The sequence below is a fragment of the Falco rusticolus genome, chromosome 5 (assembly GCF_015220075.1).
Source record: "Falco rusticolus isolate bFalRus1 chromosome 5, bFalRus1.pri, whole genome shotgun sequence".
NCBI classification, from domain to species: domain Eukaryota; kingdom Metazoa; phylum Chordata; class Aves; order Falconiformes; family Falconidae; genus Falco; species Falco rusticolus.
This window is the reverse complement of record NC_051191.1, coordinates 64,308,501-64,334,351: the sequence shown is the minus strand read 5'-3', so window position 1 is coordinate 64,334,351 and position 25,851 is coordinate 64,308,501. Positions and strand designations below refer to the sequence as shown.

The 25,851-nt window shown below is 47.4% G+C and overlaps 2 protein-coding genes across 5 annotated transcripts in view; both read right to left on the bottom strand.

Moving 5' to 3' along the window:
* CREB3L2 (cAMP responsive element binding protein 3 like 2) overlaps positions 1-12,817 on the bottom strand; it is an 85,653-nt gene extending 72,836 nt beyond the window's left edge. The window contains exon 1 of one of the 2 annotated variants that reach the window (XM_037388101.1): positions 12,508-12,817. In XM_037388101.1, the coding sequence (XP_037243998.1) occupies positions 12,508-12,612 (105 nt within the window). In that variant the 5' untranslated portion in view covers positions 12,613-12,817. The remainder of the gene's footprint in view (positions 1-12,507) is intronic. The other variant, XM_037388100.1, reaches the window with a different exon arrangement.
* Positions 12,818-20,330: 7,513 nt separating this feature from the next.
* On the bottom strand, positions 20,331-25,425 carry SSBP1 (single stranded DNA binding protein 1). Of its 3 annotated transcripts, none has more exons than XM_037390046.1 (7): positions 25,407-25,425; positions 25,238-25,274; positions 23,884-23,944; positions 22,816-22,956; positions 22,100-22,187; positions 21,794-21,882; positions 20,331-20,498 (listed from the first exon to the last, which is right to left on the bottom strand). In XM_037390046.1, the coding sequence occupies exons 2-7, from the start codon at positions 25,259-25,261 to the stop codon at positions 20,452-20,454; spliced, it is 450 nt and encodes a 149-aa protein (XP_037245943.1). In that variant the 5' UTR covers positions 25,262-25,274; positions 25,407-25,425; the 3' UTR covers positions 20,331-20,451. The 3 variants fall into 3 exon arrangements, with proteins under 3 accessions (XP_037245943.1, XP_037245942.1, XP_037245941.1); XM_037390045.1 differs by lacking the exon at positions 25,407-25,425 and adding an exon at positions 25,359-25,373 and having other exon boundaries at positions 25,238-25,316; XM_037390044.1 differs by lacking the exons at positions 20,331-20,498; positions 25,407-25,425 and adding an exon at positions 20,823-20,908.
* Between the last annotated feature and the right edge of the window lie 426 nt (positions 25,426-25,851).

Here is a 25,851-nt window from a genome sequence, read left to right as displayed (position 1 = left end):
TTTAGGCATCATATTTTCCTCAGTCTTCATCCTTTGTGAGCTGGGACAGATCCAAGAAAGCCAGATATCTGGCTGCAAGAAATAACTACCGTCTTGCTCTTGGCTCCTCCTAAAGATCTCATCCTGTCCATAATATCACAAGCCTTCTACAAAGGCAACAGTCACATCACTGCTTTTACTGAAAGGAAAAGCTGGAGATGCAGATCAGCTCTTCACTGCTCCTGAGTTTTGGTTCTACAAATATTCACACAAATCTCTTCTGTGGGTACCAGAAGCTCCATAAATGAAAATACATGTTTTCAGATAACCCACACAAAATCCAACCATTGCAAGCAGATTACTGAAGCCGACAGAAGAACCTATAAGCCACTGGGAAAAAAGCAGTCTTGGAATAAGCTTCTCATTGTGCACAAAATTTGCTTCAGGACTGCAGGGGTAAAGGAACAGAGACCTGCTTTGTATTCAGGGCTTCGGGTTTTGTTTTATTTGGGGTGGGGTTTTTTGTTGGCTGTTTTTTCAAGTTTTAGGTCTAAAAAACCTCCTCCAAGCTAGTCACACAAACTGCTACACAGGGTGGTCTCTCCACATACCTACAGTTTCAGGGTTAGCCACAAAAAGGAAATAACATAGATAGTAGCCAACCCTTATAGGCAGGAGGTTGCATCAAGACAAACACCCTTAAAACAAATAGTATAGGCTCTTACAAAGTCACATCATATGACAGAAGAGGAAGTAGGTAAGGTGCCCAGAATTTTATCAAGATAATCTTGAACAAAATTACAGGTGCATAAACAAACTACAAGTCTAACACACCACTCTGCACATCATGTGTGCTGCACAGAAGGAAAATGTATGCACAGAAACAAGCATTTGCTCAGGACAGCTGGAACTCAGTTCAGTTGTCCTTCTCCCCATTCAGTAAATCCAAACCAGAACTGCAAAAAATACCCACCAAAAGCACTACCTCTATGAAACTGTGGTCATCAGAAAAGTTTCCTAACAAAAGTCAGCAAAACCAAGCAGCCTCAATCATTCAGTAGTTTAACAGGGACATGAAAAACCTGGGGATCAGACTACTGCCTAGCAATGCTGTATCTAAACCTGAGCAAGGCAGTGCCTTGGGTCCAGGACTGTTATGGAAGGAACTGCAGCACAGCTCCAGCTAGAAGAGGGCTCAGGTGGTCTCCATCCCAGCCTACTGGCCAAGCAGGGTCAGCACTAAACTCAGACCAGGTTACTCAGGACTTTATCCAGTCAAGTCTTAAGATCTTTGAAGGAGATTGTGCAGTCCCTCCGGGCAGCCTGCTCCAGCACCCAGCTAAAGTGCCAACAACGAAGCAGCTCTTCCTCACCAGTGTGAATCTCTCCCACTTCAGCTGATGTCCGTTTTCTCTCATCCTCCTGTCATACAGTGCTGTAAAGAGCCTGCCTCTTTTTTCCACTCTTTTCTGCAAGCCTTCACATCAGAACATCCAAACTTTGGAGAAGGAAGATTAAACAGGATACTGTACATCTCAGCAATTTAAAGATGTTTTCAAGCCACCACATGCTTAAAAGTATTTTGTCACAAACTTAAGACCCTGCTCACATCCAAAATCATGGCAGCATTCAACATCTTCAGTGCAGGGCAAGTAACCTTCCCCCTCTCTGTTGCGGATTAGCCCATCGCACACAAGGGAACACACACCTTACCTCTGCAGACAATCTCAACCCCAGCAAGCACTGGGAGATACGTCCTCCAGGGTGTCACCAAACAGCCAGGGCTTGTCCCAGCAGAGCTGCAGGAGAGGAGTGAGCCCAGCATGTACAGCTCCAGGTGAGCCACTGCAGTGTATCAGCAATATAGCTCTTCACCCCTACACTACAGGGCAGAGCCTCCACCAACACCAACTCGCTTTCCTCCTGCACCTCTGCCCAGGACACATCAGGAAGGAGGCCTCAAGTTCCCTAAGGCACCTGCCCAAAGATCCCCGAGAGGTTATCAGTCATATGGGGCGAGAAACAGAGACCAGGCTGCTCTAACAGATTGTGTGAAAGGACAAAGCCAGCCCCAGCATGGCTGCAGGGGAATGTCTTTCCCTGACAGAGAAGGAAGAGATGAAGTGGGTGTCACATTTTTCCATTAGGGTTTTGCTTGTCACCACAGCAGAGCCAGATCACGTACAGAAGATTGAAAGCCAGTTAGCAGCAGATGGCAAAAAAAAAAAGTGAGTAGTTTCCAAGGCACAGAGAGGTCACTGGCACTATTAAGGTACACATTTGGATAGATGGCAGCTATGGGAGCACCTCTAGTAATTCAGGTCTCTCCCAGTTAACCAGCCTTTCCTTTTTTTCCTCACATTGCCTTTTCTGATTCCCAACTCTCTCTCATGAGAGGGAGCACTCCTTACTTGATAGAGCATTTATATCTTTCCTGTATGCATTTAACACTGAGATATAACTCAGTTTGATAGCTCTCTCTTCTGCAGTTGCAAGCTATGTTTTACAGCTCACAAAGATAATGACAGTCCCTGCTATAAAGAGCTCAGCATCTCAGACTGGAGACAGCGGACATGATGCCCACCTCTGCTACACCTTATTAAACCCCACCACTTCTGACTTGTTGTCTTTACTGTCTATTACTTGCTTAAGTGAGGTGAAAGGGTAACATATTTGCCAGTAAAAACATGGCCCTAAGCCAAGTTTATTTTTCACACACTGTTTCTTTCACATTTATACAAGAAAAAAAAATGTATCATCCAAGACAGCCTCCACTTGTCACCAACACTCAGCATCATGGAGGGGTGGCACTACCATCAACCAGTCCCAGCATCAGTGCTTCTTTGAGCCTCAGGTCTGTCCATTTCTCTTGCTATATACACATACTCTTCCCAAACAACCCTTTTTCCTATTCATCCCTGAACAACTGCCTCCCTCCAGGTAATCTCCTTTCTTTCCAGTGACATCCAAATAACAGTTCACTGGTATCAAATAAAACACACACATGCACACATCAGGATTACATCCAAGCACAACCCATAAAGTCACCCAGACTATTCCCACAGCACATTCCTTTAGGCCAAAATATTGTTCCGCCACCCCTTCCCCAGCCAAATATTCCTACCTGCCCTCTCACATCAGCATCTGGGCTGCTACATGGTAAGCTGCATCAGGAAACTGATACCCCCGAAAGCTAATTTCTTGCAAGAAAGTAATTTTAAAACTGGATGAGTTCCCAGGCAGCTGCCACAACAGCCTGTGGTTATGTCCAGGTGCAGAACTGCACTGTCAGGTCTTGTAACCCAGAAAAAGCACAGCCAAAGGGCATCCAAATAGTACCGATTTTTCATCTCCATGATTCAGAGAGAGATGAATGGGAAGCAACAGCAGAAATGAATGTGCCCTCCTTGAAAAAGCAGATGCAGAGCTCTACTGTAAAAGAGCCTCTTGGGGACCAATCCAGAAGCCAATCTCCCCTGGAAAAAGAAAGCTGCTCCAAGGAATCTGAGGAGTTAAAGGAAGAGCCTTGTAAGCTCAGGGTAGGCAACCAATACACCCTGTGAAAAACGCCACCAAGCTAGGTTAGTCATCCTATCTGACCAGCTATCAGTAGTTACTCGAGTCTCACCCACAGAAAAATCCTTCTCCAAAAGGGAAAGAAGCAGCCCAAGACAGAGGGAACAAGTGATTGCTGTTTAAACCATGTATTACAAAGCAACAAGAAAACAGCTTTTGGGAATGCAGGGAGGAAGGAATACAGATATCACTAAGGACAGCAGGGCCTGGTATTTGGAAACAGCACAAAAGAGCAGCATCTATCTGCAAGTGCAGAACCAACAAGGTAACTTGCCCGGTCAGCGAGCTACTCTCAAAGGACCATCTCTTCACTTTCAAAGCAACAACCAAGTATCTCAGAGGTACTTCGGTAGCTGGGGCACCATGGCGACACAGACCACGCAGCTCTGGAGGGATGAGTAGCTAGCAAGACACAGCCCAAGCTAGGTGCCTCAGTCCCTACTCACAGTTCTGGGTAGATCTGCAGCCCTTGCATGAGCAGGGCCATGGGAGCCATGCTGCTGACAAGGTACCAGCTTACCAAGCAGACATCCCCCTGGTCCTGCCATAACAAAGATGAGCACAACCATGCTAGCACAGCTCTGAAAAAAAACCAACTGTTAAAGGGAAGCCTATAAGCCCCTCAAGCCCAGGGGCACCATCTTGTGCCATGACAGTACAGTCCTGCTGCACACAGTGGCACCTAAAGCACTGAAGCAATGTTATTCTGCAGTAGCTACTTCCCTGCCAGACAGCTCAGACACCAAGTGGCTTTGCCAGGTGGTGTTACAGGTGACAGCCACACAGCAAGAAACAGAGACAAGCAAAGAGGCAGTCAAAGCTGGTGGTACATTGGTCAAAGGCCTCTTTATTTTTGTATTTATTTTAATTTTGTCACAGCTGGCACAAAGATGATCTGATCTCACAGTGTACAAGAAAATGCATAAAGGCAGATTTGCATAGGAGAAGAAATAAGTGAAAATCACAGAATGCTTGGGGTTACCAGGGATCTCTGGAGATCATCTGGTCCAAACCCCCTGCTAAAGCAGGCTCACCCACAGCAGGTTGCACAGTCACATCCAGGCAGGTTTTGAATGTCTCCAGAGAAGGAGACCCCACAGCCTCTCTGGGCAGCCTCTTCCAGTGCTCTGTCATCCCCAAAGTAAAGAAGCTTTTCCTCATATTCAGATGGAAATTCCTGTGTCACAATTTGTGCCTGTTGCCCCTTGCCCTGTCACTGGGCACCACTGAAAAGAGCCTGGCCCCATCGTCCTGGCACTCGCCCTTAAGATATTAGTAGACACTGGTAGGATCTCCTCAGCCTTCTCCTCTCCAGGCTCCACAGGCCCAGCTCTCTCAGCCTTTCCCCACGAGGGAGATGCTCCAGTCCCCCAATTACCTTGGCAGCCCTCTGCTGGACCCTCCCCAGCAGTTCCCTGTCTCCCTTGAACTGGGGAGCCCAGCACTGGGCACGGCACTCCAGGTGCGGCCCCACCAGGGCAGAGCAGAGGGGCAGGATCACCTCCCTCACCTGCTGGCCACGCTCCTCCTGATGCACCCCGGGGTCCCACTGGCCACCTTGGCCACACGGCTGGCTCATGGGCAACTTGCTGTCCACCAGGACTCCCAGGTCCTTCTCTGCAGAGCCGCCTCCCAGCAGGTCAGCCCCAGCCTGTACTGGTGCGTGGGGCTGTTCCTCCCTGGGGGCAGGACCCTGAGCTTGCCTTTGGTGAACTCCATTAGGTTCCTCTCTGCCCAACGCTCCAGCCTGTCCAGGTCTCGCTGAATGGCAGCGCAGCCCGTGGTGTATCACCTGTATCACCTGCTCCTCCCAGCTCTGTATCTTCAGCAAACTTGCTGAGGGCACCCTCTGTCCCTGCATCCAGGTCACTGATGGTCAGTTGAGCAGGACCGGACCCAGTGCTGATCCCCAGGGAACACCACTGGCTACAGGCCCCCAGCTGGACTCCGTACTGCTGGTCACAGCCCTCTGAGCTCTGCCATTCAGCCAGTTCTCAGCCCAGCTCGCTGCCCACTCATCCAACCCACACTGCCTGAGCTTACCTATGAGGATGCTATGGGAGACAGTGTCAAAGGCCTTGCTGAGGTCAAGGCAGACAGCGTTTACCACTCTTCCCTCACCTAGCCAGACATTCGCTCCATCACAGAAGTCTATCAGGTCGGTGAGGCATGATTTCCCCTCGGTGAATCCATGTTGCCTACCCAGATAACCCTCTTTTCCTCCACATTCCTCCACATGCTTAGACACGACCTCCAGGATGAGCTGTTCCATCACCTTTCTAGGGACAGAGGTGAGGCTGACTGGCCTGTAGTTTCCTGGGTGCACCTTCTTGCCTTTTTTGAAGGCTGGAGTGACACTGGCTTTCCTCCAGTCCTCAGGCACCTCTCCTCTACTCCATGAGCTTTCAAAGATGATGCTGAGTGGCTCAGCAATAACATCTGACAGCTCCCTCAGCACTTCAGGGTGCATGCTATCAGGGCCCATGGATTTGTGGGTGTCAGGCTTCCCTAAATGATCTCTAATCCTATCTTTCACAACCAAGGGAAAGTTTTCCTTTCTCCAGACCTTCTCTCTTGTTCCCAGGGTCTGGGATTCCTGAGGGCTGACCTTAGCTGTAAAGACTGAAGCAAAGGTGCATTCATAAACTCCACCTTCTCTGTGTCCTTCAACACCAGGGCACCCACCTCATTCAGTAGCAGGCCCACGTTTCCCCTAGTCATCCTTTTCCTACTGATGTACTTTGAAGCTCTTCTTGTTGTCTTCGACATACTTTGCCAGATTTAATTCTAAATGGACCTTAGCTGTCTTCATCTCATCCCTGCATGTTCTGACAACATTCCTACATTCCACCCAAGCAGCCTGAACTGCTGCAGCTGAAGTCAGTCCATCAGAGAGCAAGAGGGACACAGATCAAATCAAACTCCACACCCCCATCTGGGATCTGCAGCAAAGTCAGGTCAGCCTCCTTCACAGACAGATGATCCTAAAAAGTGAAACTGTTTTAATAAAAAACTGGTCACCCCTTTCACCTCAGGAATAAAGGAAGCTTACTTAACCTCCAGCTATGAAAGACGCCAAAGGGAGTCTTCACAGAACAAAGACCTGCAAAGAGCACAAGTTCCCCCCATCCCTGTAGATAACTTCAGCAACTCCAGACACAGGAAAACCCTGTCTGGTAACACCATGAATGAAATTCTTTTACCACAATTATCACATATGACCTGCTCCACACTTAACTGGCTTTCCAAAGTAAGGAAACATTCACAGAGGATAGTGCAGATCAGCCCACATCCATCAGGAAAAAAAATACTGTTTTTGTACATTAAACACTGGCTCATTCTTATCTACCACACTTCAAAGAGTCCCAGGACAGGCTAACATTTTTTCCAGCTCCCATCGCCACTGCGGATCAAGTACTTCACTATACAGTTACAGCCCATCCAAATGAAACCAGCCAGCAGCTCAGTATCTTTATTTTTCTAATTTTAACTATCAGAAAACGGGAGGGTAAAGTTTCAAAGTATCCCACTTGTGTTCATCTCAGCTTTTAGAGGAACTGTAGATCATTTAGACCCGTTACCAGTACTTGACATGTCCCTTGGCAAAGGGGTGGTTTTCTTATTCAAATTTGGGAACACACCAGGTGGGGTGTGCCTTTCAGTACAATGCACTAACTACAACTAGTTCTGCTGTTCAGCAGTTGTGACCCTGACTTTTTCTTTAAATGGAAACCAGTTCTCAAAATTTAACACCACTGCTTTGTACAAAGTCTATATACAACTATTCAAAAATCTGATTTTCACATTTCCCCTTTTTACTGATGGATTTTGGCAAAATCCTTGGAAGTACTGACTTTAAAAATATGTCACCTAGTTAGCTGTCTGGTCCTCCATATGCAGGTGTATCAAGAAGAAAAGAGATGTCAAGAGATTTCAGCTTCCTGGTCAGTGGGCAACAGGCCAAACTCCACTTTCAAATAAACAAAGCATCTCCTCCCCCCTTAAAAACTGATCAAACTCTACTGACAACAGATTTTAGACAGCTACATGCAGCCACCAGAAAACAAGACACAGTCAGCTCCACATCCATACATGCTGCAGCAACTGCAACTTCTAATTAAATACACAGACTGTAAAAATCAAGCATTGTCATCCATTTAAATTAATTATCACCACTGCTGTACGCCGAAAACTAGAAGCAATCCCTGACAGCTGAGACAGCATTTCTGCAGAAGTCATCAGAACACCAAGTAACAGAGCAACCATCATTTTTGTGGCAGAGGAAATTAGTCACAGCAAGCTTCCAGTGAGGTTCAGAAGCTTGTAATGGGCAATTTTTATCTGAGGAAAGAAGGCCAGCTCAAAGTTTCCCCAACTTGTCTGAGATAATGATCACAACCCTGAACTCCGACACCACTGAACACTAATCTTCAGGAGCTGATCACTTTGTTTTTGCTCTTGCAGGGAGATAGCAATTTGGTAGCCGAGGCCTGGGACACCTCCACCACTCATGCCAACCTACGCTGCACCCATATTCCAGGGCTGAGCTGCCCACAGCATCACCAGCAACACAGCAACAGGCTTGCTGAGCTCAAACACTGCTCAGACAATGGCATCAGCAATAGGTTATTTGAGGTGTTTCAATTTTTTTATATGAGCTTCAAGTTCAATAGTCGGGCTCTTTCAAAAATAAGCAGTTTAGACTACTTAATATTTGAAGTATCTTCTAGTTAACCACTCATCATCAATACACTCAGGACATGACATCTGGGAATTTAGACCTAAATATTTAAGCCAGCCGCTGCCCTGACGTACCTGCAGAGCAGGTGCAGTTCTGTATCTGCCATGCCAAGACCCGAGTCATACTTATGTTGAGCTGCATTTTGCTACCATCCAGAAGCAGCAACCAGCTGCTAATGTGTTAAAATAACCATGAAAGTGGGATTAAAAAAAAAAAAAAAAAGAAAAAGACTGCCTTCTCACTATTAAATAAGGAGGTTTTACATGTCAAAGGCTCATAAGAACCAGCTGCTTTTCAGTTCCCATACATCAATGGGACAGGTAGGTGGCATTTCACAGTGTGTTTGTCAGACTTATCAATCTACATCACATCTCAGATTTGTCACTGAAGATGTCCCAGCTGGGCCACGTACAACTGCGGATCAACTCCAACCACAGCCGCAAGCAGAGCTCTCTCGCTCCTAGCCTGCCTGCATGCTACAGGAAGTTAACTGCAGCAGCAAGAAGGTGAAGTGTCTCCAACCTGGCCATGCTTCTGCTCCCTGTGGGTAATGGCAGACTTTGTGCTTCCTTTCTGCTTGGCTGCCAGGAAAAAGCAAAAGCATATACTAATAACAATGCCTTGCATAATGCCAGCTTATAGTATGACCAACACACAATCATAACAAGCTACAGAGCACGTAAAGATTATATATGCAGACACATCACATATACCATGAACACACCTCTGGGAAACCTTTCAGCCTTTTCTTAGACAGGAAACTAAGGCACACTGGAAAAATAACCACTATAAAGCTATCTGGTATCCAGGTGATTACCGTAAACTATGAAGACTTTTAATGAGCCACCTCAAGGACTGCTGCCTGCCAACACCAGAGCTGAGCAGCTCGAGGTCCCACTTTCTGCCAGCGCAGCTGATGGTATCATAGACAGCACCAGCTGAGTGAGGGAACCGCTCCTCACATGGCTTCAGGTGCTGCTGAAATCATCAGCTGTTAAAGAGAAATGTAAATCCCCAGGAGACTGAATTTCAGCCCTGGTAATTAAGGCAGGTTGGAACAGTTTAAAATAGAGGTCAAGTTTTTAAGCATATGCATACTTTCACACTTGCGTACTAGCTTCAAATCAACTAGACCCAGGAACAGCCTCTATGGTCATAAAAAGGTTAAAATTTAACTTAAAATACACAAAAGGCAGCTGGCATAGTATTCTCAACTTCGCCTTTCTGCAAACAAGGGTCTGACTGCCACAGGACAGTGATCCCTCTTCCTGCTTGTAAGTTCTCCCCTCCACCATCCTCATCTTCTCGCTCCTCCCTCTCACCAGTTCCGCTCACACTCCTAGGGCTGCATGACTATCCCAAGAAGTTTCCATGAATGGAGACTGGCACATCCAGCTATGGGACACCTTGGGACTGTGCAAAGACCAAGATGCCATGAGGCCATAAGGATGACAGCACAGGTGGTGGGCACTTGTGCAGGCAGGAGCATAGGAGAGTCTTCTCATCACCTCAGTCTTTTCAGAAACACCCTGCAGTAAGTTTACAGACACTGTAGAAACAGCTGGGTCAAACCAGTCCTCCCAGATGAAAAGCATAAGCCAGTAGAAGAACAGATGTTTCATCTAGAGGGTTTGGTTTTTTTATTTTTTAAACTGATTCTATGAAGTTTTGGCCAGAGGTAAATGAAGAACTTGTGTTTCATGATATCAAGTACAGTGTTTTCCTCCACATAGCAGGAGGCACTTTGCAAAATAAAAAAGTTCAACAGGCAGAAACATATGCTCTCCCCCATCCCCCCCCGCCCCCAAGAATGTTAATTTCAGAAAACTACTTTTTGCCTCTAAAGATCCTAATACCTCACTATACCTACTTTATCCACAGCATTTAGTAGCCTTTTTTTTACTGATTGCTTCTTTCAAAAGAATTCCAAAAACAACGCAAAAAGATACATTGATTTCATACTTTTTATTTGACTTCTAGACAATCCCTGAAGAAGTCTTAAACTCCTAAAAACAACCAAAAAAGATCACACAAACAAATCAAGGTAGACTGTCACTCCCAAAAAAGGGGGTCATAGCCCAAGTTTTCGCAGACCCAGTTATGCGCTGCCTCTCACAACAAAGCCATCATCATAGCATTTGAAGTTTAAAATCCCCAATAACACTTGAGTAGAGCAGAGGGCAAAGACATACCAGACTGGCTGTCTGGTGCATGGAAGTTTTGTTTCTCAAGCTACACTTAAAACCAAGTCCCAGGCTCCTTGAAACAGGGCACAAAACACACATATCTAAGTCACTGCAGCCACAAGTTCAAGCCTAAGCACAAGATATCCCTCAGGACACTAATTAAGAAAAAATAAGGGAACACTAAATAAGAAAACAAAAGTTAAAGAGAGTCAACTCCATTCTCATCACAAGGATCTAAACAAAGCAGGAAGAAGCATGCCAGCACAAACATAAAATTTGAGCAGGAACACTCTCCAAAGAGCCTCCCATTTCTTTCATAACATTCATCTCGTTAAATAATGTGTCTTGTTAAAGCAAAAACACATGAAAAAAACCTGTCTGAAAGAAGAGCTTTCCCTTGCTAAGTGCTCCTTCTAGCTCTTTAAAAAAAAACAACCCAGCATAACATATGATTGCTTTTCCCCAAAAGATACACATTGCGCAAGAAAGTCCAAGAATTTTTAAAGACAAAGAAGCCAAACAACATTCAAAGACAGTCACTCGTGCAGCAGACTCGCTTCCTGCTGAAACAAGGTTTGGAGCTTGTGATGGACGTGATCCCGGATCAGTAAGGCCACTGTGTACTGTACACAGCAAATAAGATTTTCCTTGTTTGCCTTTCAAGACTAACACCAAGATCTTTGCCAGTGCCTGCACACTGCCTCACCACACATCGTGCGGTGGGATCACCACTGCTCCCACAAGAAGAGGCCGGTCCCTCTCCGGGGCGTGACTGTAGTTGCACATCACTCACTCTTAGGTGCAAGAGCCCAAGGCAGAGCATGTGCCAGCACCTGCCAAGCACTTTTCCCCAGGTGCTCTGCTGCACACCGGCCACCACCACCATGTTACACCGGGTCTCCATCCCATCACGGGCTCAACGGCTGCACCAAGCCGTCCCGCCCCGTGCCTTGCACAGCGGGCCAGGAGTCCTGCACACGCCGTCCCCAAGCAGGCCGGCTCACTTGCACTTGGGATGTGCACCTAACACAGCTTTATAAAGCTGTATCTCAGTGCTTGCAAAAAGCTTCCAGGTTAACAGAGGAACAACCGAGCAGATGTAAGACACATTCCCTTGAGACAGCCCTAACTATGCATTCTGCACAACAAAAAAATCTGGGGACTCCAGCTAAAAAAAATCGTAAACAATCAGCAAAACTTGATGCTCTAACCCTTCAGCCACTGAAGCAAGGACTTCACGGACGTCTTTAAGAGACCCGCCATAGCACGTCTTACGGGACAGCAAACTTTTCCGACACCGGCACGAAGGCTAAAGACCACCCCTGAGCGCTGGGGTGAAGCGAGCCCCTCGGCTCCCGCCGCCGCCCCGGCCGCAGCCGGCCCCTCCGCCGCTTCCTTCCTGCGCGGGGGGAGGCCAGGACGGTGCCGAGGGAGCTCCGCTTTGGAGCGGCGGACACGGCCGGCGACTCTGGGAGGCGGCGCCGGGAGAAGCGGGCAGCGCCGAGGGGGAAGCGGGGCCCCGGCGGGGAGGAGCGGGGCCCGCACCGGGGAAGCGGCGAGGCCCGGGCTGGGCTCCGGCCCGCGGAGGGGGACCGGGACGGCGGGCGGGCCGCGGGACCCCGGAGCTGCCAGCACCGCGCCCGGCAGGAAGCTGCGGCACCCGGGACGGACGAGGTGAGCCGCGGCCCCGACGCCCGCCCGGGGGCCCCTCGCTGCCACGGGACCCGGGCCCGCGGGTGGGGGAGGGCCGCGGAGAGGCGGCGGGCCGGCACCTGCCAGCCGAAGACCTACGGCCCCGGCGCCCCTGGCCGCCTGGCACCGGCCTCCGCGCCCGCTGGGACCCCCAGCCCCAGGGGGAGGCCCGGGCCGCCCGACACGACGACTCTCGGCACGGCCCCCCAAACGCGGCCGCCCGCGGGGTCCGCCGCAGCCGCCCCACCCCCGCCCGCCCGGCGGCTCCCGCCGGGCAGCGGCCCCGGCAGCCGCCCCACGGTCGCGGCCCCGCCGCCTGCCCGCCGCTCTCACCGTGTGGCACAGCAGGGTGTCGGGGTCGGCGGGCTCGCACAGCTCGCTCAGCTTGCGGTCCCAGTGCAGCAGCGGCTGCTCCCCGCCGTTCTCGCACACCTCCATGGCGGCCGCGAGCAACGGGGCACCCTCGCCGGTAGATCCGCCGCCCTCTCGCCTGCCCCCTGCCCACCCGCGGCGCCCAGCTCACGCCGCGCCGCCCGCTCCCATAGGCCGCGGAGCCGCTCGCTCGTCCTCCGCTCTCCGCCCCGCTGGTGGGCCCAACGCCGCGCTGAGGCCGCGTCCCCGCCGCTACCAGGAGTGTGCGGGCACCGGGGCGGGCGGGTCACCCCGCCAGCTGCGCGCCGCGCCCCCCCCCCCGCCCCGCGGCCGCAGCCCGCCCCCGCAGCCGAAGCCGCCAATCCGAAGCGCGGAGCGCGGCAGGCCGGCGGGCCGCGGCCCAATCGGCGCTCGGCGCTCGGCGCCCGCGTGGCTCCAGCTGTGGAATGTGGGCGGGGTCTCCCTGGTACGTCGAGGCGAGGGGGGAGATCCCCGTGCCCCGCGCGGCCAATGGCGCGCCGGGGGCACTGCGAGCGACGGGCGCGGCAGCCAACGCGACAGCGACAAGACTGCAGGGCCGCGCGTCGCCCCGCCCCCGCCGCGGCGGCCGTCTGAGGGCGGCGGGCCGGGGCGGGCGGCCGGAGCTCAGCCCGGCGAGCAGCGGCGCCTACCGGCCCGGGCAGCTGCCCGCCGCCAAGCCGCCTGCAGGAGGGCACGGCGGAGCCTCCCGGGGGCGGTGCGATCCCCGCCGGACCCTCCCCAGATGCCCGCGGCCTCTGCTCCAGCCGTTCGGCCGGGTCTGCCAGCGGCCTCCCACCAGGGCCACGGCAGCGGGCTGAGACAGTTCCGCCCCGGCGGAAGGGGGACGAGGCCGGTCATGCTTCGGTACCGAGGGGAGCGTTGAGGGGAACGGGCCGGGGCGGCCACGAGCCACGAGCCCCCAGCCCCCCTCGGCCTTCAAGGAGTTCAAGCAGCCTTCAAGGAGTTCACGGTTTGAAGTTACCGGGCACTGGGTGTTCTGGTTTAGTTAAAAAGGAGGCGTGAAAATCAGGAGCCACTCATGATTTGGTCTGACTGAGCACAGTTTACCTGTTTGTAAAAGACATGCCAGAATGGACCTTGTAAAAAACAGGAGGAGTTTTACAATGAACTCCCCTTAAACGTCCGCAGCACTGAGCACGCTGCGGACTGACCAGTACCATTCCAGAGTGCTGATCAGCCAGCAGTAAAAATAATCCCCATCGATGTGAAATTCTGGTATTTTAAGGCTCTGTTTCATGCCAAGCCAGGACTACGCTGACATTTCATCGCTCATTAAAAATGAAATATGCCAAATCTTTATGATTCCAGAAACTGGGCATTCTTCAGTGCTTTATTTCAGCTCTTGGAACTCAGTAAAGGTGTTTCTCTGGGGGTCAGTCCACTTGCCACTTCCGTGCTGTGACGTGCATGAATCGTAACTGGATTTCCTGATACAGTCTCTCATTTCTGGATGTCCCATTTAGACTTCATCTCTTGCAGAATGCCACTCCCATTTACCCACAGAGCAAAGACTGGTGCAGCCTCAGTGATACAGCCCTTGCTAAGGAGAGCCTAGACTAGCCCCCTGAGGAAAACAAAGCCCCAAGGACTCCCCAGCACCCATCAGGCACAACAGCAACAAAAAGAGGAAAAATAACAGTGACTTTGTTGGGGTCGTCCCTTTAAAATGTAATAATCTTTTTTGGTTTGATTTAAAAATAAATTATTTTTAAGAGTGTAACAAAAGCAACGTTGGTGAAGAATATGAAGGGAAAATCCCTAACTGCCCCAACCAAAGAGCTCTTGCAAAGACTTTTAAGTCTTTGTGAAACAAGTTAGTCCAGTATATGCCCTCAACAGCACAGAAAACATCTAAAGCCAAATTACTAGCGCCTGAATTGCTACCTACCACTGTGGCAAGCCTGACCTGAGGAGGTACTATGTCCTGGTACTGCCAGACACTGTTGTCAAAGCAATTACATTGTGCCAGTCCAGAGATGCACATTGTCAAACTTGTAAAGGTCAGTTCCTTATCTAGAAACCTCAGTGTTTTCATTGGATGTGTTTTTACTTTCAAAGCTTTTGCAGCCTTGTGATAATCCATTTAACAAAAGGTTTTCCATCACTCTGTTGGCTGACATTAGATCCTTCTAAAATTACTGCTGTGACTAGAGAATTTCTTCAGGCTAGGGCATTGAATTAATGATTTGCTGGTATGTGTCAGTCTCTTCTCCCAAGTAATGTGACAGGACAAGAGGAAATGGCCTCAAGTTGCACCAGGGGAGGCTTAGATTGGATATTAGGAAAACTTTCTTCACAGAAAGGGTTGTCAAGCACTGGAACAGGCTGCCCAGGGAGGTGGCTGAGTCACCATCCCTGGAGGTATTTAGTGTAGACATGGTGCTTAAGGATATAGTTAGTTTAGTGGTGGACTTGGCAGTGTTAGTTTTAACGGTTGGACTCAACAATCTTTAAGATCTTTTCCAACATAAACGATTATACGATTCTATATTTGCCTTGTAAGCCAACAAAATAAAAACCACCTTAAAAGAAGGTGCTGACTGGGTGACTGCAGCTTCATTTGCTGAACATGCTGAGGATGAGTGTCTCCTAAGGACTGATATTTGACCAAGAGTACTGGGCTGAACTTTCTCATCCTAACACATTTCTCAGGAAGAAATACTTATTTAGGAAACAAGTTACACAGTGCTTACTTCTATCCTTCCCCCTTGGTTAAAGCACTCAGGGGTAAATCAGGCACTTTGGGTAAACAGCGCGCTACTTCATCATGTAACCTTGTGTCCCTGTCTGCTCTGTGCTTCACCAGGGGCTTTCTTATAACAGTGGTACACAGTGCTGCTGAGTATTCACAAGCATCTTGGAAGATTTCTTAGACCACTGAAATATTTTAATACACAGAGACTATCCATTTCTGGGGGCTATTCACCAATATAAAACTAGTTACCAATATTGATAACTAGTGACTAGACACTGGTAACTGGTAATGAGTAACTGGCCAGTTCCTACCATATTGTTAAAATTAGTGTTCAAGGCTACATATTATTTTTGAGTTTCAACATTCCTAAAACAATTACCTGAGAGTTTATAAAGAAATAAGACCAATTTGCACTGTGTGGTACCAACTAACAGCATTTGCTGCAGCACCAGTTCTTGCTGGGCAATCTGCATTAGCAAGTTTCTGCTAAAAACGGGCAGAACCTACAGGGCACCAAGAAGGAAGAGATGAAAGTGGATTAAACTAATCCTTTCCAGAGAATATTAATTATTCAGTGTCCTGAATACAACATACAACACATGAGATAACTCACAAATGGACACTATACCAGAAATCAGGCACTGTGGAAAGGACCACAAAACCAGCAAGAACATTACACACATACAACTATACTTCTAACCTTTTCTATATTGCTTGGAGGATTTAAATTTGTAATTTCAACAGTTACTAGCATGCTGAAAATCGTCTTTTTTTCCATGTTTCATAACTTTCCTCTTAGAGCAGCTTTAGTAGTATTTTTAAATTCCAGCTCATCTAATTCTGAGAGCATTTTCTTTTCGCCTTTGTGTAAGACCATTTCCTCACCACAGACTGAACTGGGTTTGGCCTCACTCTCCAGAACCCAGGGACAGTGCAAAAATTGACCAACAATCTACAAGAAGATAAAAAGGTGGAAATTTATTGTCTGCGGAGATAGGGCTGAGAAGAGAGGGGAACTCATCTTTCTTTTACTAAGCATTGTCACCTTTCTGCAAAGGAGTAGAAAGCCCACACAGAAAAAACATAGAAAACCCACACAGGAAACCAAACTAGCTAAGAAAGAGGAGGTTGTTAAGGCAGAGCTCCAAACAAACACCACTTACTTTAAATATCAAAGAAAAACACTAGCAATACTACAAGCCTAGTAAGTCACAGAGAGCCTAGCAAAGGAAAGGTGCTCACTTTTCCTTGCAAATCTTGGTTACAGAAGCTGCAACTCCTGTGTCTGCATCCTTACTCAGTTCTTGAATGGGTCAGTTGCACAAAGGCTCATTAAATATTTACAGATGACATTTTTTCTGACTTGTGACAAAAGTCAACCAGCAAGAAAAGAACAAATAGCTACAAAGCCTACAGGATAACAATTGCTAGGTTTTCAACCAGCTACAAATTTAAAAATCCTACCACCTGAAAGCCAAAAACAATGGCCACAGTTAGAGAAGGTTTCTTCAACAAACTTAGCACCCCTTGAAGAGTACAGGGCACAAACTGCAGCACTAAGAACACAAAGAATGACCAAGCAATCAACTTCTAATCCCAGTAGTTGCTGGTGATTATTCTGAAATGGCAAATGAGCTGATTTTTTTTTTTTTTTTATCTGGGACATAAAGCAACAAGCAGAAGAAAGAAATCTCACACATACTAACATACATTACCCACAAGAGGATGTCTCTGCAGAAGCCCTGCGAAAGCGTGTCATGTGCAAACACATTACTTGCACTACCCAGGACCTGGTAATGCACTAATAAAGCAAATTTCTTGCATTAATGAGAACTAAATCACACTATGGTGTGGAGGAGCTCACCATCACCAAGATAAAACAGCCACCAAGTCTTAGTTTGTATGTACAGACACGCTCAACTACTTGGCAAAAAGTCTTCCACCACAGAAATTTCAGAGTTAAAAATAGACCGCGTGCTTGAGCATAGTGATGTTTTCTTCCCACAGTCATGGCATTATATTCCTTTTCTAACATGAATACTCATGGAAGAAGTGGGATTGCTAGTACTGGAGACAGCCTACTACCAAAACCACATAATTGGTACTTTGACAGAAACACAAGTTCCCTTTACCAGAATATTGCTAGCTGTTGTACCCAGGGACTTCTCAAAGCAGTAATTCAGCTTTCTTGCCTTTGCAATTCATGGCCTCTCTGCATGGGCTCCTACCAGGCTTCCATAGGCACTGCTGGTCTTCACAGTGGAGCTGGGACGGGGTGCAAACACCTACCCACTTCATGCAGGGCACCGTGCAGTCACCAGGGTGCAAGTCTTTTGGTTAGATTAGAACCCAAACCAGCTACTTGCTGGTAAAATTCTCTAGTAATTCTGTACCAGTCCAAGCCCTCAGTCATTCTTATTTCATCGTGCTACTCCGTCTGCAGAAACTGAGTCATGAAACAGAAGCAAGAGGCTTCAGCCAAAGAAATCACGTTCCACTTCACTGCAACAGCCCTCCAGTCACACTTCACTTGAAGTTGAAAATGTTCTTTGCTGTGTGACACAGGCACAATGCCCATGGTGTCTTCATCAAACCTGCGCACTACAGCCACAGAAACAAGCACAGAAGAGCGTTTCCTACACCTTACACCAAACTGACAGAAATAACTGAGAGGCATTGAGCTGCATTGCAGACCAGAACATCTCTGTCTCAGGGCTGTCAAGAAATGCTCCAAATGCTTGGTTAAAATGCTCTGTCGTTTTAAAAAGAAATCATGTCAATTTTTTATCTCCTCCAACCTATCTCCATAAATACATAAAATAAATTCCTTGTTAAGGTCAAACACTTCTGAACGGTTGATGTAAGCAACCAGGCTTTGCCTAAGGCAGTTTACACAAGAGGTTAACACAGACAACCAAAAGCTGAATACCATTTACCAAGGGACAGCGTGGAAAAGTACTCTTTGCCTAGTTATAAACAAGGTATCACTGTGCTTAACTCAGTAGATACCACTTCCATTCTTCGACATTTCCTCACAGACCCAAGTACCCAGCCATAAAAAAACTCCAATCCACATCCTATAGGAATTCTGATTTCACACCTGGTTTTCTCATCACCAAAATTACTTCGTTACAGATTAACTTTACGCTATAGCAGCAAAGCAGACGTGAGGTGAACACACAATGTACCTTTGCCACTGGTTATATTTGCTGTAACTATGTCTATTGCTAATGCAGAATCATCTGTGAAAATCCACCCTAATGCAAAATTGGGATGAATATGCAAGATACTGCACCGCTCTTCAAACAATGTGTTCTCAAAGTAGGCATGTGTTGTCTGTGTAGCAGGTCAATCTTTAAAAAGTGTACTAGCAACTTTAAATAGAAGAACCAGAAAAGCAAGGCAAGTTGAAGCTCTTGAGCAAATATTCTTTGTTGGCACCTAATCCTATGCGTAGTGCTAGCTCAGCTCTGTCCCCATCCTGAGCCAGGGGCAATGATTAGCATAAGCCATTCAGTGGTTGCTGAGAGGACTTCTATCAGTTCTGGCCACTCCTAGTGCAGCAGTGAAGGGGATCATCGCTGCCATTTCTACTCCGAGTTCAGAGTAGAAAGCCAGTTCCCAAGGTCCAAAGCAGGCACTGTCATAAGCTGAGTTGAGCTCCACCACCAGAGCAGAGTGCAAAAAGGGGGGTAACCGCTGAACGAACAGAGGCTTAGCACAGTCACTCAAGGCCTCCTAGATATGAAGAAAGCTTAAGACAAACCCCAGCTTTCAGCTAACAGGAGAAATTTGTGTGGACCAAACATAAACTGTATTTGGATCACTACTATAGAGGTGCACCATCACAGCTGCTCCCAGCGCTACAACAGGCTCAGACTGAACAAGCAGTAGTTAAGGGAGTTAAAGACAGAACTTCCTATTTAAAAAGGTACCACAATCTCCTGTGGACAACAACCCATTTAAGTAACTAAGCATTGCCAGTACATCTAACACCGCAGTATGGCAGTGACAGGGGCTAGGATACTAGCTAAAGCATTAACTTCAACCACAAGTAAATACTGAACTAAAAGAACTGAAGCTTTTGGCAGCACTGACAATGCTCACAGAAAGAAGCACAGACAAGATCACCATTCTGTAGGGGAAAAAGCTGCAAAAAACTATAAAGAAGCATGCTCCACACTGGGCTCAGAGAGAGGAGATACAAAATCCCACCAGCTCTGAAGGCAGGAAATTGTTGCCTCTAACATTTTACTTTCCCTGTTCACATCACACTGTATTACAGTGGGAATCTCACCACTTTCCCAACACCCTTTAGTCGTGCTATTTTTTTACTAACAATACTAAAAATTCTCAATCTTTCTGACAATAAAAGTTAAAGCAGAATAAATGCCACTCCCACACTGCCTGAGAATCCTGGACCGGGAGTATTTTCCCCACCCCATCGCAGGGCTCTCAGAAGGAGCGGCCAAGGCAGTCATTCCTCCAGCCCCTCCTGATGGCAAACGACAGCACAGCACCTAACGAGGTACTGCCACGAGAATGCTGATGCCATCACAGTCGTCCCATGGGAAATGCCCTAATAATGAAGACCTAAGCACAAGATCAAAACAGGGTTTGGTGAAAGCCAACACCCAATTTGATCAAATGCTATGGTCGGGGGAGGGGCAGATGCAAATGTACAAGCGGCCTTCTCAGGGTTTGTGACAAGGAGGAACTTCAAGCCGAGCACCAGTTGAGGCCAATGGCTCTGCTCTAAACTTTGTGTCTAATGCACTTAAGTTAGGGGAAAAAATGGGGAATGGCACCTATAGAACAGAGGAGGGATTTTAACAGAGGCGATTAGGCTGTCAGGCCCTGCACAACAAAAGAGAGATTGTTAAGGCAGCCAAGGACTTAAGGTTTGAAAACAGCTGAAGATGCAAACCAGCTGAAGAATTAATGTAGCTGCCCGGTTTACCTTTTCTCTTGAGAAAGTAAGAAAGAAATCCAAATGATGATGAACAGAGAGAAAACACACAGGAAAACAAAACACATACAGAGACCCTACAGGTATCAAACATTTTATTTCTTTTTTAAAGAAACTACAGCAATATACGTGATTACAGAATTATGAAGCACTGTTAAACAAAAGGAATTAAATGGCCTGGGTCCAAGCACTTACGACCTCACACTTTTTCTTTTGTACCACCATCACTCAGAAAAATTACATTATCTGAAAAGAAATAAAGAAAATTTAATCTTCAGGATGGTTTTGCCCTGTTGCAAGCCTGCACAGCCACAAACAAAATCTCTTTGTGTTAAAATACGCTGCAAAGACATGTATTTCAGAACAGTTCATAAAATAAAAGTGTCCAATACAGGGTTCTTGCTGTCTCCCTCAAAAGCTGACAATTCAAGGCAATGACATATATTGTGAAACCAATGAACTTGATGAAAAGCTGCTGAACAGTCAAAGATATCAGAAACATTTTTAAATAATGGTTTAATTCTTTGACTATGATCTCTATCCATTACAGCGTATTTCCTTTTTATTTTGTCATTTTCAGTATGGACTACCATGTCATCAGCCTACAGGAAGCTCACATTCCATCAAGCCTCAGTAATTTCTGAAGCATCTTGAGACTGGGGATATTGAACACAAAGAAACCATTAGGATAAATACTAGTAAAACAACAAGAGTTTTGCTTCTCCCCTCCAGCTATTTATAAACAGCAACCTACAGCACTGCTAGCTGAACTGTTCATGTGAAAGTTTTACCATTGTTTCGAAGAGGCTGCACAGCAGAAGCATCCAGAACTGTGGCTCGTTTTTTTCCCTTCTCCTCTGGTCCAGTTTTTTTAGATACACTTGTGTAACAGAAATGTTTACTACCCAATTATTTTCGCCCTCCCTCAAAAGCCACAAGATAGTGGCTCTACCCACGGTAAAGCTGTAGGATGTTCATGCTATTTAAAGGCTCAAGGAAAAAGTTGAGTTTCCCAGTTCTCTTCTTCATTGTGTCTACCCAACGGCAAGTCTACTCCCTGTCCATTCTGTGCTCTTCTTACCAGTACTGGCTACCAGACCGAGGTAAATTCTTCATCAAGTTATCCCCACATAGAACATCTTTTACAAACAGAGGTCCTTAAAGTTATGAAGCATCTGGTCTTAAAAATGAAGAAAAAAATCCCTGCCAAACCAATACAAAGCTACTAAACAAACCCTCCTTAGAAAAGGGATCTGCCTGACCTGCAGAACTATGTACTGGTGCTCTTAAAACACACAGTATCTATCTCCTACACAAACTGGTTTGTGTGAGCAAATGAAGCAGCAGCTTGCAACTACATGCTCTCATTTTCTGTCTTCACAAGCAGCGCCAGAGGACATCTACTGGTACAGCCTACCATTCTCCCAAAATCCCCAAGTGCAGATACTGAGGATGATGACAAACCAAGCTCTATTTCAAAGGTCCTCCACCTCCCCTCCAACCCAAAAGGGCAAGATAGGCCTCGGTATGTTGTTCCTTACCTGCTATAATTGTTGTGGCCTGCCGCCTCACATTGTTTTTATCTGTATATTCACCATAGTCTATCTTCCCTTCAACATAGAGTCGAGCACTGAAAAAATCAAGAATTTGGTTCTGGTCAGAGAACTGTACTGCTCTTTTCTCCTCTCTCTATGATTCTGAACACACACGCTTTTGCATCAGTTGCCTGTAGGAGGTCTGCTAGCTTATTTTATGGCACTTCTCAGTATAGCTCCTGATCACCATAATTATTACATCAATGGATTAATAAGGCATTAAATCCTCCATGATCTTAATTATTCACTTACCCCTTCCTCACATATTGATACGTAACATCCCTGAGGCCTGGTCTAAAGACAGAGATCCTGTGCCACGTCGTCTTCTGACTGACATCACCTAAGTTACATAAAAATAACAAAGTTGTATGCCAAATTCTTTTTCATGCAAGTCTCAGAAATTAGTTTCAACATGTTGGTGTTCTCAAATTATGAAAAGTTATTTGCAATAGAAGTATACCAGCACTCAATCCCCTGCTCCGTACCAGTAGAACTCAGTGTTCCACCCATCTGTGTTCAAATGCAACTATTGCACAAAAGCACAGTTCAAACCAAGAGATGTTTTCCTGGAAGCCAGAGCTCATACATTTTTTTTCCCCCCTCACATTCCACATTGAACAAAAGTTAGAGAAGAAGAGACATCTGTATCATTCATTTTTCTTCTCCTCTTGGAATACAAATAAGAGCATGGAACTTGCTACACCTCTGGCAACCCCAACAGTGAAAAACAGCTGACTCCATACTCTTTCCTCTCCTCCAGAGGAAGGTCGACATGCAGATGTCTATTCAGTATATGCTGCTGGGGATCAGTAAGCAACACACAAATGCAGCAGCATCTGTCCTGACCTCAAAGGAACTTCTCTGCACCCAAGAGATTTACACAGCAGCCTGAAGACAAAACATGGTGCTGATGAATATGCAAACATGACCTTGAAACGGCGGGAGCACATCACTCATTGCAGACTCACCTCCCTGGGTTACCTCACTTTCCGATGTTCGCCATATTTCATTGGTTGCAAGAGAAAATATGGTAACGGGATTTTTTCCTTCCACTTGCCTCATGATAGGGTCCTGTCCAACCCGGCCAAGCAACTGAACACGATTCATGGCTGAAATGTGAGAGAGTAAATTCATATACAGGTGAATTATGACGCTTTTAATCATGGCAAGTTGTAATTCAGAAGCTTTTGACAAGGGCCAGAACAATGACTTTCTGTACTTCCAACCATTTTTCAAGCTCTTGTGATTTTTGGCTTCTTCAGGCCCTGCTGACAGTTGACTATGCCTGTACTATCGTTATCACTGCTAAATGAGCTCATTTAGAAAGTTCTTATTCTTCCTGTTCCTTTGTCATCTTTTTCACAGACACATCCGTATGTCATTTAGACTATTTTGCATTTACTTATCTTGACTTTTTTTCATTAAGAGAAAACCATACCATTGCATTGTTTTGTTCTTAAAACAGTACCTTTAAAACAACAATGCTGCATTATTATACCCCATCCTCTGAATCAGAGGGTCACTAGTTTTTACACAGGTACCAGGACTGGGTGGACACAATTTATTACTTCTCCTTGTTCAAGGACCAACTGAAGGAGTTCAGGGAAGCATTGCTCTTGCACAATGCGCACGTGAACTGAATGGTAAAGTCTGAAGTGTACACCTGGAGCAAATCACGCTGGGGCAGCAGCATCCAAACAAATCCCCCAGGCACGTGGGAGACTGAGGAGGTACTAGAAAACATGACAACAGAGTACCCGGTTCACTGCCACTAATAAAGCACAACTACCTGCCTTTTACAGGTCATACTCCGTGTCAGGGCATTTTTCTTTTCCCCCTCAAAGGCTGCTTGACTTGACAAAGACCAGGCGGGAAGCTACTTAAGAATCTGTTTGTTTGAAACGACACGTTTTTAGTCACTGCATTCAGGAGCTGCCATTTCTATCTGTTTTTCTCCTGGCATATTTCAGCCATTGTAAAACTGAGATAAAAACCATGAAGAGTAACAGCTAAATTTCATCTCAGGAGCTACTTACATCTTTCAAGTACCAATGAGCCAACTGAATCAGACTCATGTCTTACAAACTGGCGAAGCACCTGAAGAAACAGACAGATGTTAGTTCCCAAGATACAAAGTGCAAACAGTATTTATATGCTTTTACACCTTGCTTTCTGAACACTTACAGAGGTTTTGCAAGTACATTCTTTTCCAGTGACTTAGAGGGAAGAAATCCATTCAGCTAAATAAAGCCAACAGGACTATTAAAAGAATACCTGGTTAAAGTGGGGTTAAAAAAATCCCTAGAAAAAAGCATGGCCCGAAAGTACATCTCCATCAATTATTTTCAGGACACCCAGTAAGGACTGTTTTTCTGTAACACATATTAGGAGGAGGAGGGGTTTGAAGCAGTGAGGTTGTTTACTTGGTTGGGCTTTGGTTTTTGGAAACAAACACAGTAGTTTCATCAGCTTTCTGCTTCACTTCAGAGATTAACAAGCTGTGCCCAAAATGTACATCTATCCACCTCCATAGGTAGTATGATGCACTGATAACTCCACATTCCCAAGCAAACAGTAAATCAAGGCCATGACAACCCGAGTGCTCCAGTTAAACAGGAGTGAGAAAATGGAAAGGAACTGACTTGATGCTGGCAGATACCATGCCCTAAAAGACAGCAGGAAAAGAGCAAAGCCCAAGACCACCTTTGCAAGAGGCCCATATGCAGGAACTGAAAGAAAAGCTCATCTCCTACAACAAGTGATTGCAAAACTTAAAGGCAGGCAAGACTGACAGTCCTGTGTTGAACAGAGATGCTAAACCAGATGAAATGCAACTTACAAAACAGAAGTTCTTCAAGTATATTTGTATGGTTCATTGATGTACACTCAAATCATCTAAGCCTCATTCCATGCAGAAGCTGGATCTTCTAACAAATCATTTTTTTGAGTAACTAAGTTAACTAAGGTCCAGCACTTGTATTCTTGTAGTATGTAGTAGTATGAACAGAAACAGAACTTCCCTCTTTTCTTCATAGGTAGTGCCACACGTATTTTGAGAACAGGCAGAAACACCACCTGTGACCCTACAGACCCATAGGAGAATTCCCTTTTTTTCCAAGGCCAGATTCCGTGCAGCGGTAAAGGCCGCAGCACCTATAGCTACAGAGCTCGCAGAGGAAAAGCCGCTCGCACGCACGCAGGGCTCTGCCAGCGCCCGGCCCGGCAGCGCGGCGAGCTGCGGGGAGTCGCTACCCCCTCCTCGGCGGGGCGGGAGGGCTTCCAGCTGCCCACCTCCCCGCCCGCAACGACCCTACCGCACTGCGGCGGCGCGGGGCCCCGCTCCCTCAGGGAGCCGTTAAACCGCCACCCGCGGCCCCGGCGCGACCCTACCTGCCACGCCGGTCGCCGCAACATGCCGCCGCCGCGCCTGTGGAAGGAAAAGCACGGCTGAAGCGGCGCCGGAGAGCGCCCCGACCGCCCCCGGCACCCCTAAAGCGGCACTGGAGGGCACCCCGACCGCCCCCGGCCCCACCGACCGCTCCCACCAACCCTTCAGCACCTCTCCCGCCGCAGCCCGCCGGAAGCGGAAGCACAGGGACGGGTCCTGCCCACAGAGGGGCCGGGGGAAACGCGACCCTCTCCCCGCCGGCCGTGCTGCGGGGCCCGGGGGCGGGCGGGCCCACGCCACGAGGGGCTGCGGCGGCGGGCGGCACCTACCCCCAGCCACCCGCGGCCACACTGTCGCCTACCGGGTGAGCGACATCTCCCGCCTGGCGGGGAAGGACGCCCAAAGGAAGAGAGAGGGGGGAGGAAGAAGGAAAAAAAAAAAAAAAGGCAGGCCGTCGTAGATAAAAAGATTAAAATCTTTATTTGCACGTTTCGCTTCTCATAGGGTAGCATCCGATAGTTCAAAAGCTAGCACCGTCCAACACTTGAGAACGAACTTCGGTAAAACCTACAGATAACAGTTACAGGCCCAGCATCCTCCCTGGCTGCAGGCCCCC

Excerpts from the sequence above, each read along its gene's own strand:
- SSBP1 (XM_037390046.1), bottom strand. The coding sequence starts at position 25,261 with ATGTTGCGGCGACCGGCGTGGCAG. Across the intron at positions 21,883-22,099 it reads TATCAATATGTGAGGAAGGG|TGCTCGACTCTATGTTGAAG; the intron begins GTAAGTGAATAA and ends TGATTTTTTCAG. Across the intron at positions 20,499-21,793 it reads GGCCACAACAATTATAGCAG|ATAATGTAATTTTTCTGAGT; the intron begins GTAAGGAACAAC and ends ATTTCTTTTCAG.